Genomic DNA, 12,814 nt, shown 5'->3' with positions numbered 1-12,814 from the left:
ACAAGGAAAGAAAAACGTAATAAGGATAAATCTTTAGGAAATTAACGACTACGCCAGAGGAAAGACCAACAGGTGGCAGCAGTGTCACCCTGTCAAGGAAGTCAGCTGTGTTTTGGTAGGGTGGTGTAGTGCAGGGCGAAGGATTTGTTCCTTTGCTGTCCTGTGTGCTGTGATGCTGTGCCACTACTTAACAGGTACTATACGTCTCGGGTGATGAGGATAAGGGAAAACACTGCCATTATCAACTATCGTGCTTGATGTGGTTGGCGAGCATAAGGAATGGTAAAAAATATAATATCGTGAGCTCCGAGCGTTTTTGTTGTTATTGTTGTTTTTAAGTCACTGAATGGCATGTAATTCTTACTAATGTACTTTGTTTTATGGTGAAGGAATGAAAAACGAGTAAGTCTGATGTGGCATGAGTTTAATATTTATTTGTTGGCATGGTGTGCTTGGGAGATTTCTGCAGTGTGATCTTTTTTTTTTTTTTCTTTCTTTCTTTCCTTTATATAGGATAATATTTCAGGGCGTTAACATTAATGAGTTGTTTTCTTGATTTTGTTAAATTTTCCAAGGCTTTTTGATTCTGTTGAGGCCATGTAGTGTGTTATATAGCATGTTAATGATATAATGAATCGTGCACAATAACTTTCTTTGGAACATATCCTGAATATAGAATGGCCATATTTCTTGTACAATTTGCCAACATCATCATTACTATCATTATTATTATCTTTGCACTCTTCATCATCAGTATTGATGGTGGGTGACTCATAAATGGTATGAACCATTCTTATTGTTATTTCCTTTCAGGGTGTGTGTCTTTGTTTCTAGAATTTGTAGATCCATAACTGACACATTTTTATGTTTTTAGGTTGAGACTCGAAATGGAGCTGGATGTAGTACAGGCAAATGAATTAGTGGAAGAACTTCCAAATAGAATTGTGGAAAGCATCTTACATGAACTAAGTAAGGATAATGCGTGGCAGAAAGTGGCAAATAAACTGAAGGAAGGAGGTGAAAATATAATGAGGTATGGTGCAATTATTTAGTTGGATTTATTTCTTTATGCATGTGTAATATGAATGGTAGTCTACTATATCTTGATTGTAATTATGTAAAGTATAATATTGTTGAGTTTTGTAGTTTTATCTGTTATGCAATTACTTTTCATATATCAAGACTTCTTACTATCACAGAAGGAATTCATGATAAAGTGCAGCGTTGTTATGACATCAGCGGTGTGTTCAGCTCAGCTGGGAATCCTTGAATGCATCTTTACTGGATATTAGTGATGTGTTATTTACCTCCTGAGGAACAGATTTTTGCTGTTTCTAGTATCAGAAAGCGAGATATATATATATATATATATATATATATATATATATATATATATATATATATATATATATATATATATATATATATATATATATATATATATATATATATATATATATATATATATATATATATATATATATATATATATATATATATATATATATATATATATATATATATATATATATATATATATATATATATATATATATATATATATATATATATATATATATATATATATATATATATATATATATATATATATATATATATATATATATATATATATATATATATATATATATATATATATATATATATATATATATATATATATATATATATATATATATATATATATATATATATATATATATATATATATATATATATATACACACACACACACACACACACACACACACACACACACACACACACACACACACACACACATATACACATATATATATATCTTTCAATTTTACTCATTTGCCACTATATATGCTATAGTCAGACTTTTCCTGCATCTTTTCAGTACCAAATATAAGATGAATAACTTCTCCCCTGAAAGAGAGCTCCTCACTAATCTCATGAACAAATATCCTTTGAAAGTGAAAACGCTTCAGATTATCCTGGAACAATGTCAGATATATGGTGCTTTAAGAATTATAAATACTAATGGTATGTATATTTCATTACTGTGATTTTATAATACTATATAGGTTATATTTTTAATACTCTATGCCATCAGGCTGTGGTTTATTTAATTTCTTCTGCAATTAGCTACAAGTGTAAATGCACATGACAGGAGGAACAATTTTCAATCATGATGTCACAAGAAAAAAAAAAAAAGTTAAATTTTACAAGAGGTAAAGGATGTAAATTTTCATTCCAAATAGGAACAGCATAATATTGGAGTACTGAATTTCTTATAATAATAATAATAATAATAATAATAATGATAATGATAATAATAATAATAATAATAATATGAAGTGATAGTAATAATAACAATAGTAATTAGTCCATTTTATGGCAGATCCAGCAGAAATCCTGGAACCAAAAGAAGACAAACTCTACCTTGTGCCTTTAGGTGGGAATTTGACATTGCATGTGAAAGTAAATGGGTCTCCCTTTCCTGAAATTCAGTGGTGCTTTAATGGCAACCCTTTGATAGGGAAGACTTTCCCTCTACTGATGCTGGAAAATATCAGGTAAGCCTTCCTGTTCTGCTCCATGAAATGAACTGTGAACTAGTAAACACTGAGAATATTTTAATGGAATGCTTTAGCTTGTAGTCACCTTATAAATTTGAGACTTTTCCCAGTATTGAGTTGGAATTACTGGATTAGTATGGATGCTCCATTGATGGATGACATTACCCATGATTTGAGTCATTAGGATTTGTCAGGAAGGCAAGCTGTGTTTTTTCTGACGTAGCATGGGTAAATCAGTTCTGCTGTCAGGCGTTCTTTTCAGGCTTTCAGAGGGTAGTATTACGAATTACCAGATTGTAGTGTAATGGTATACCTCTGATTAACATTAATTTGACAGCCTGAGAGATGTAGGAGAATATACCTGCAAGATCAAGCAGGGCCTGAGAGCAGAACTGACTTCAGCTAAGTGCATCGTGAAACTGGAGGACACACCTCCCAGAATTTCCACGGACCTCAATGATGTACATATAAAAACAAGTGAAGATGTAAGGAAATTTTCACATTAATTGTGTTTATTATGTATATGAGTAAAAGTCAGAGAGAGATAGAACAAGTGGCAATTTTCTGTAACTAACACATTCTTGAAATTTTTAGGAACATATGTAAAAATGGATGAGTTTTCAAGGTGTATGGAAATCATGATTAGTTTGGTCTCACAGCATTAACTGTTTTATACTTTCAACAGTTGACTTTGTCCTTTGAGGCAATTGGATATCCTGAACCCAAGACCTTCAGATGGTTTAAAAATGGAAACAACTTTAGAGTAACAGAGTATCCACAACTAATAGTAAGCAATGAAATATTATGTTGTTTTTAGTATCTGATAGAAAGAAAAATGGTAAATGTTTCTTTGCCAAGGTTTGAAGGATAGCACTTCATATATTTGTATTTACAGTATGTGCCCTGAATTCACACCTTAGATATTCTGTATTTTCTTTATTAACTCACTCCGCCGGTCATATTGCCTTATTTTCATGCATCAGGAAAGGTAATAACAATTTTCACATGGAGTGCTAGAAGACCTGGAAGTATAAATAAAGAGGAGCTTACAAAGTATATAGTAGTATTATAGTCGAATATTATTTACCAATATACCAGGCTATTATATCTCTCAAGCTACTACAGGTGAAGTGAGGCACCCATATGCTTTTATGTTACTCACCACCATATCCACAAATATTCCTTTCTGTTTTATTTTATCTATAATTGCAGTGAGCATTTATTTTTATTTTTATTTCTTGCTTTATAATAATAATCTATCATTCTCATTTATTTTTCATTCTTATAGTTTTTTTCAACACATGTACTTTGATATAAAGCTCTAATGTATTTCACTACTCGTCTTGAATTCTAATACCAGCTTGTTTGAATATTTACCTTAATTTTAGAGCTTCTGAACCTTCAACATGAAATTACTAAAGCAAAATATTTTTCTTTTACTCCCTATTATAGATAAGAGGTGCAGATGTCAATAATGCTGGTGAATACCGCTGTGAGGCTTCCAATCCACTGGGAAGCTGCACCACAAGGACAGCTGTTGTGAAGGTGATAGATAGGATTTGAGTTATTTTGAATGATGGAAGTACAGTTAATCCACCTCTAATGCAATAATTTTTGTTTGCCTGACTGTTGGGTCACATGAATATTGTGAAACCCCATATTTCCTTCTACACCTGACCCAAAGTCTCCTTTTTGAGTCCAATATTGGTGAAATTTGCCACTTATCTAGGTGGCAGTTCTGTAATTGTTGGAATCAGAGTAAATGTCAGTTCTCTTACATCTATAACAGTGTTGCATTTAGTGTGTATTTTTTGTACACTCAATGGAAAATACATAACTTATAAACTTTAACTATCTTCTTTAATAGGTTCAGGACTCCATCATGATGTGTTCAGAAGAAATTCAAATAATTCAGCAGCCGACAGCAAGTGAAGTGTATTATGCTGGTGACTGGATGTACCTCACCTGTAAAGTTCATTATTGTAAAGATGTGAAGTTTGTTTGTTTCCTTAATAATAAAGTACTTACAGGTATGTACTTTCTATTATGAATACATTGAATTCTTCCTCTTCAATTCCTTTACTTGTTTTGTGTCATGAAACAGAACGTTCTAATGCTGTATTCAAATTCTTTGCTTGCTGTGTTATTGCATTAGTGAGTCATGCATAGATCACTCATAGTTATAGTTATTTTTATTGTACAAGGCAGTGTACAAGAGCAATGACCAAATATTTTAGTAATTTCTTTTTACTTTCAATGTGATTTTGAAATTTATGTAAAGCCTCAGTCCTTCATTGGTATGATGTCACTCTTCTTATCCATCTACCACTGTGCACTGTTTTTCCACCCCAGATTCAACTCTGCTTGTTTATAAGTATGTACTAAAAAAGAAAAAAAAATGTAATGTCTTCTGAATTAATTTATTGTAATTATTGGATTTAGAACATTTTGTTATTTTCAAAAACATTACACATTTGTGTGCAAAAAGGAATTTTGATATTGTAAAAATATATCTTCAAATGTAGGTAGCAGTAATGTTTTACTATAATTGCAGGAAACGATGATGTTGTTCTCACCACATCATCTTCAGGAAATCAGCACTCTTGTATACTAATATATCATATGACTGAAGAACAAGTGGAGAAAGAAAATGTCAAACAGTTATGTTTCAAATTTGGAATTAATGGTCAGGTGATGTCTGATGATGTCAGAGTGGAAGTGAAGACAAGAACTATTAAGAAAACTCTAACAGGTAAAATACTTTTCTAAGTTTTTTTTTTATCATCTTGTGAAATTTTCTGTTATTGAATTAGATATATTTGGTATGTTTCTCATGCCTCCTTACATACATACAGAGAGAGAGAGAGAGAGAGAGAGAGAGAGAGAGCCAACACTAATTTAACATGAATTGAAGCTATTCACACATGATTTTTTTCTTTTTAGCAAGAAACAAATGGGCATTACTGATTGGAAATTCTCGCTATCAAGAACTGGATGAACTTCCTGCTTCAAGAAAGGATATCCATATGCTGAAGAAGAACTTCAAGAAATTAGGATTTAGAGTGTTTATGTTCAATGATTTAAAAAGGTCTGGAATCCAGAATGCTGTAAAGAAATTTGTATCATTCGTACAAGAAGGAGACTATGGTAAGGACTTATTTACTGTGTTCCTTTACAATTACAGATACAGATAATTAAGTATTTTGTGCATTGAAGTTGTATGTGTGTGTGTGTGTGTGTGTGTGTGTATATATATATATATATATATATATATATATATATATATATATATATATATATATATATATATATATATATATATATATATATATATATATATATATATATATATATATATATATATATATATATATATATATATATATATATATATATATATATATATATATGTGTGTGTGTGTGTGTGTGTGTGTGTACTGTCACCTTTTCCTTACCCTTCTGATTTAGCTGCCACCACCCAATTTTTGAGATAGCAAAAACTGGGAAAACTATCTAGGATGAATGACCCACAGAGATTCCTACTATGTACATAAGCACTCTTCCCGTATTTCCCTCCTAACGGTGACCCTGTGTTGCTTTTATTCCCCTGTCTTCTCCTTCCTTCGGTTGATCCGCTGCCCCTAGGCTTGGATGGTTAATGGTAGATAAACCCTCTCACTTCCTCGCTCCTCCTTTCCTTATGCTGGCGGTCACGACCGACAATTGTATCCCGATGACTAGGTCACGGGGACAAAAAGGGGGCCTGGGTTACGTGCTGGGCACCATCATCTGCCTTGTCCGGCGTCACTTAAGTTCTCCATTGCATGGTGGTGCTCCTACATCTCCCCAACACCTCGCTCTCCACCTTTACACCCTGTGACACAGTATCAAAGTTTTCAATCAAACCTCCGTCTCTGATCACTATTCTTACCAACTCGATCACTTCACTGTCTTCCAGGTCTTTCCAGTAACTCACCATTTCTGGGTCATTGCAGAGCAGCAGAGAGAGAGAGTAGCTTGTCTAATAGGTCTGGCCAGTTTGCTGACTGTGTGTTTCAGGCTGCTGCACTTACCTGGCATATAAGTCCTCGGTATTTGCCTCAGGGTGGGTTCACACATGGCAATCCCCCGGTTCGTGTTTCTCTCAATCTGCTCACTTGCTCATTCATTCCCCTCCTCGAGGGCCTGTTTCGGGGCTTCTGTCTCGTTACTCACCGTTAGTTACACATAGAAAGATTGACTCTTACAATAAACATTTACATGTATACAGTCATCATTCATCATACAAGTATACAACTCACTGTATACCTTATCCTCTTCTTCCAGCCTTGTTGATGGGTTAGTTTGGACAACTTGACATGGTAATGACCTTGATCCACTTGATCGATCAGTATATATATATATATATATATATATATATATATATATATATATATATATATATATATATATATATATATATATATATATATATATATATATGCATGTTGACAGATATGGTGATTTGTGAGTGTGGTTATGTCAGTTTGTGTTTACCAATCATTCTTTGCATCTGTATCTGTTTAGAAACATGTTCCTTATATCATACAATGGATTGCTACACCAGAAGCTTGCAGTTTTTCTTGGATAAACACCTCATTCTTGGATATTCCAGTTAATCATTTATATGGAATTTTGCTACACCAGAAGCTTGCAGTTTTTCTTGGATAAACAGCTCATTCTTGGATATTCCAGTTAATCATTTATTATATGGAAGGTTAATGCTACTTTCTTCTTCAGTTTCATTCTATTATGCTGGACATGGTGTCCATAACAATGGGCAAGACTACATTATTCCTGTGGATGCTGGAATGAAACATATATCAAGACCACAAAATGTTTGTCTTCCGGAGCAGTACATACCTTTTGATGAGTGCATATCCCATGTGTGGATAGCAAATGTCCTGCAGAAACATGAACCAGCTCTCATATTTTCAATATATGATAGTTGCCGGAGGATGAAGCAAAAGTTTGAAAAGTAAGAAGTCATTTCAATTTTTATCTTTCTTTCATATATATATATATATATATATATATATATATATATATATATATATATATATATATATATATATATATATATATAACTGATATAAAGTCTTGTAAAAGTTAACCCCATTGAAAGTGTAAAATTTATAGCTTTTTTAAATTTCATGAAATTATTATTATTATTATTATTATTATTATATTTCAGATATCAATCAAATTCATCAGAAGATAGTTACCAGATTGCATCCAAAAATTCCTTCACCTTATTTGCTACATCAGAGAATTATGAAGCTTTTGAAAGAGAAGAGGTGGATACTTCGTGTCTTATTGACACATTGCTAAGCATCATGACTCACAAGATATCAGTTCAGAAACTTTCAAACAAAGTATTGGAGAGTAAGTAACTGTGCACTTACTGTAAATATGATTGATATAGGTCTCTTAAGTGAGACACATTTTACTGTTTAAACTTTAAACATGGGCATTTCTGAGCCTTGTAAGGGTGTAGAATAAGTAACTATTTGTTGATTATTCGTAACTGTTTTCGATATTTATGATCAAGTTTTTTTTTTTCAACACAGGATTTGATTCCCTGGGAGAAACAAAAGGTAAACAAGTGCCCAAAGTCTGTGGTGACTTGGCACAGTCTCGGTCACTAGCCGACCCTTCTCACCCACGAGGAATTGATGAATCAGGCAAGTTACTTTCTAGGAAACATTTGTCTTACTTTGCTGTATTTATGTGTATGACACACAATGCAGATTAAGAATTGTTTTGTCATTTACAAGAAATATTTATTGCAGAATGTGGTGTTCTTAAGAAGTGGGAACAGTTTGCAAGTGGTAGAGGGAGAATACAACACATTGTAAGTATAGAATGAGAGAGAGAGAGAGAGAGAGAGAGAGAGAGAGAGAGAGAGAGAGAGAGACAAAGTAATTGTTGTTGTTGCAAGTTTCCATATAAAGGTAGAAGCATGAAAATTAAACATTGGAATATTTAAGATTTAAATGGAAGCCTCCCAGACTGGGAAGTTCAGTTGATATATAGCTAGATCACAGATATTACAAATTCCATATTTTTTTCTTTTCTTTTTTCCAGATTTCATTGGGAGATACAAAAATAGAGGAGAGTATTTATTGGAATATTGAACCATGTGAAGATGGGGTTACGTGGATCATCACCAATTCTTTGCCATTGACCATAAACTTATCCCATACATCCTCTAACATGCAGGAAATAAATGTCCACATAAAATTGAACACTGAACTAAAGGTATATAAATCCTGATTCTTCTTTGCCTGTGTCCTTCACTGCATACAAATTACATGGGTACACACTTTATGCCATTTACTTACCTACTTTTTATGTTAGAAACTTATGCATGTAATGATTTTTCTTTCAGCACGAAATTATTTTGAATTGTAGACAAATATCTTTTCTTTCAGTTATTGCAGGACTCTCGGAAGCTAAATGGTAGTCTGACTGTGCAGTTCTTAGTTCATGATCTTCAAGAGTTGAAGGTAAGAGTGAACCAGACTGTAAAGTGGCATATTATGTGCTGGCTTGTCTTATGTAAGAGAGAGAGAGAGAGAAACTCACATGTGTCCTGAATGAGAGCTTCACCTTGTAGATTTCTTCAGAATATTATTTCTTTTAGTATTATGCCAAAGCAACCATGAATATAAGTGAAGAATACAAAGTTATGTTTCCTATGAATAAGATGATGTGGTAATGCAGTAATAGTATATTATAATCTTTCCTGTCTCCCTTCATTCCCATTACCAGGTATATATTTTCATATTCCTCAGACAATAAACTGTCATAGGTACTTAGGAATATTCTACTAGAACCAGAAGCTGACAGTCTGATGACATGAGGAAGTTTCTTGATGGGTATCCAGTAATCATTATTCTCAGAGTACATAATATGAATACTGGATACTAAAGTTATTTCACAATATCTCAACATAATTTGCAAGTTTCATAGTTTATTTTTGTTTATTAATCTCTTTTCACAGGATCACATACAACTAGAACTTTACTTCACCTATAAAGGACAGCAGTATAAGCAAGAAATGCTTGTGGAAACTCCAGCAATCTCTCAACAGTTCTATAGAGGCAATCAAATAGACTAAATCTTACAAGCATGTACTCAAAATAGAAGGAAAAGTGTAAGGATCTCCAGAGGGTATATAATGAAAGGTAAAATGGTGATTATCAAGGCAAATGTACTAAAACTATGAAAAGCAATAATTTTACATTATAAAGAATATCATCACTTGTGTGATGAGAAAATACGAACAGAACTAATGTTTCAAGATGGACAAGATGTCATTTGAATTTCTATTCAAACAAATTTGTAAGAGTACCTACTTAATACACTTTTCTTTTTTGACAAACACTGTATTTTCATTCCAAATTGAATTTATAAATCAGTACTATTACTACAATTGATATTTGTTTTTTTATACCTAAGTGCCTTCATTGCATTATCAGTGTTACCATTCATTACTTAACCACTCAATCCATTTAACCAATGTTATGGCTTTCATATTTTCCTGTTGTTTCACTTATGTATAATTTCTGCAAATTCTCATTTTTTTCCAAAAATTGCGTGTCCAAAATACCATGATACACATTTTTTTCCCCCTCAGCCATTCACTCCACAATCTGTACATGCGAACTGCTCTATTGATCTTACTAGTTGCATGCCTCCCCTCCTCCTGCAGCCCCATTCGACAAAGCTTTCTTCTTCCTCTCATCCCTATTCTGTCCAACCTCTAATACAAGAGTTAACCAGTATGCTCAATCATTCATACCTTTCACTGGTAAACTGGAACTCCCTGCCTGTCTCTGTATTTCCATCTTCCTATGACAACTTCTCTTTAGAGATAGTGATTAATTCTTTTGATTGTTTTATGGAGACTGCAATTCCAGTGGGCCCTTTTTTTTTTTTTTTTTTTTTTTTTCTAATATTCAATTTTTTGCCCTTGCTAGTTTTCCCATTTGCTTAAAAAAAAAAAAAAAAAAAAAAAAGTCACTCATCAAAGCTCCAGACAGCCCACATGTTCCTCCTGTGTAATCAATCTCCACTACATGCAATGTCAACTAGTATATCAGGATCTTGTCCCTCCCTGTGATGCATATACTAGTGTAGGAAGAACTTAATTACTTTCCTCCCAGTCAAGATTTTCTTTAAATCTTTCACAAACTACCTACTTTCCAGTATATACTATCTTTTAATCTAGCATTTATCTCATTCACTCATTGACATTGATGTTTTAATATCTTTACACACGTATTACAATCCAAATGCAGTACTGGAGTTAACATTTATTTAGTAAATCAAGGGATGTGTGGCAGGAGAAATTCTGAAGCTAAATTGTATTCAATATTTCATCCAAATACACAAGTTGTTTGAATCAAGCATAACACTTCTGCCTCTAACTTCAAAAAATTCAAACACATAATTATTTTAAGTACTTATAATAATTCATTTACATGACTGTCTTTTATACTTAGAAATATAGGTCCATGGTATTGTAAATGGATAGTATTTTACTGTTCTTTTTTTTTTCCCTTCCTTTATGTACGTGCTTACAAAAACTTTTCCCTAAGTGTTTGTGAATACCATCAGGCATCAGTTCTCAGGTGTATGTAACAGTATTCCTGCACTAAAGTACAAAGTTAGATTAAATCTGTTTATTGCCCTTAGACATCTTGTCTTCAAGGAAAGAAAATTTTCTCTCTTCATTGAAAGTTTGTTAATTAATGCTGATCCCAGTTTAATACATATACAGGTTCACAACTAGTCGTAAGTATTAAATGGTAAAGCTTGGGGGATACACTAAGGCTGCTTCTGGCCTACGTAATCATCTCCATTTCATTGGTCCTAGAACTTGTGGATGATATCCCTGAAGAGCCACTCTGACATCTACATTTCCACAATTTACATTCCCCAGGTTTTCACAAGTAGTACTCATTTATTGACTAATCTAAAGGAAGGATGAACAGTTGGGCAAGCTGGACAGCGACTGCACCAGCTTGCAGGTTTGCAACCAATCACACTAGACATTGCATTAGAGCTGCAATAAATAATATTCTACATATTAAGGAGTATGTGATTAGTTATACCTTGAGAAGAAGAAATTTTCTCACAAATGTCCAAGAATGACTGCTTAGTTATGTCAGTTTTTGGTACTTAATATAATACATTATTAGGTGTAAAATACCTTTTACATAAAAAGAAGCTGAAATCTAGTTTACAATAAAAGTAGTAAAAAATAGAGAAATTTCAATTACATGGTCTTTCTTTTTTCTTTTTATCCAGTCTTATCTTAGGGTGTAAACTCTTACAATGTCAACAAGACAGTTTTACAAAAAAGACATACATACAACAAATTACCTTAACATAATATTTTATGCACAGTATTATCTTATGAATCAGGCATGCAAAAATGATACATTAAAAAAAACTGAGTAAATAAAAAAATAAAATAAAACAATAATCAAGAAATGACAAAATAAGATTAAAGTGAATGAATTGGAAAAATTTAAAGAAATTTGATGAGTATATCAAATACTGGATGTGAAAGTTGTGACAAATGCATCCACTATCTGAGTAACAAATTAATATTGTTTTTCTCATTTGAAAACCTGAGGATATACTAATTAGCTGAATACTATATACATAATACTCTAGATTGTAGCACCTATCCATTAAAGGCCACATGAAAGCGAGAGAGAAAATAAAAGTAAGAAAAATTATGCATGTGCATTTACATATTTGGAAAATCACTGATGTTAGTACTGATCAGAGGATGAGAACGGTGAAAAAAAATTAAGAATGTGACATGCATCACTAAAAAGACAATGAAGCAAAATATGATACCAATCCTTAACTAATAATTCAATTAAGATATATATATATATATATATATATATATATATATATATATATATATATATATATATATATATATATATGGATCAAAGCTTTACTTTGAATATTAAAAAAATCTCTTGAGGCTACTATACATGCCCAGTTCTAACTGACAGCTCAACTGAACTGACCATTCTTGATGGCTGTTGTGTATCTACTGCATCCTCTGTCTTATCCTCAGTCAGCATTTTGGAAACCTATTTCCTCTGCAGCACCTGATGATAGTGCTTCTGAGCATAGCTGGGGGTGCTGAGCATAGCTGGGTGGTGCAAGAAATG

The 12,814-nt window shown here is 32.5% G+C and overlaps 1 protein-coding gene across 1 annotated transcript; it reads left to right on the top strand.

The window, feature by feature from the left end:
- Positions 1–258: 258 nt before the first annotated feature.
- Positions 259–10,046, top strand: LOC123515413 (mucosa-associated lymphoid tissue lymphoma translocation protein 1-like). The gene is made up of 17 exons (XM_045273957.1): positions 259–282; positions 875–1,033; positions 1,886–2,031; positions 2,390–2,564; positions 2,905–3,052; positions 3,253–3,354; positions 4,020–4,112; positions 4,435–4,597; positions 5,122–5,319; positions 5,511–5,714; positions 7,347–7,584; positions 7,801–7,991; positions 8,177–8,290; positions 8,399–8,460; positions 8,694–8,867; positions 9,041–9,115; positions 9,613–10,046. Exons 2-17 carry the CDS (start codon positions 888–890, stop codon positions 9,727–9,729), a joined length of 2,346 nt encoding a protein of 781 aa, XP_045129892.1. The 5' UTR covers positions 259–282; positions 875–887; the 3' UTR covers positions 9,730–10,046.
- Positions 10,047–12,814: the final 2,768 nt, after the last annotated feature.

The sequence above is a fragment of the Portunus trituberculatus genome, chromosome 39 (genome assembly GCF_017591435.1).
Source record: "Portunus trituberculatus isolate SZX2019 chromosome 39, ASM1759143v1, whole genome shotgun sequence".
Classification (NCBI taxonomy): domain Eukaryota; kingdom Metazoa; phylum Arthropoda; class Malacostraca; order Decapoda; family Portunidae; genus Portunus; species Portunus trituberculatus.
Note: the sequence above shows the minus strand (reverse complement) of the source record. Positions and strands in the feature narration are given on the sequence as shown.

Coding starts and splice junctions, on each gene's coding strand:
- LOC123515413 (XM_045273957.1), top strand. CDS start 888: ATGGAGCTGGATGTAGTACAGGCAAATGAATTAGTGGAAGAACTTCCA. Junction 8,291..8,398: donor ACGAGGAATTGATGAATCAG/GCAAGTTACTTT, acceptor TATTTATTGCAG/AATGTGGTGTTCTTAAGAAG. Junction 8,868..9,040: donor AATTGAACACTGAACTAAAG/GTATATAAATCC, acceptor CTTTTCTTTCAG/TTATTGCAGGACTCTCGGAA.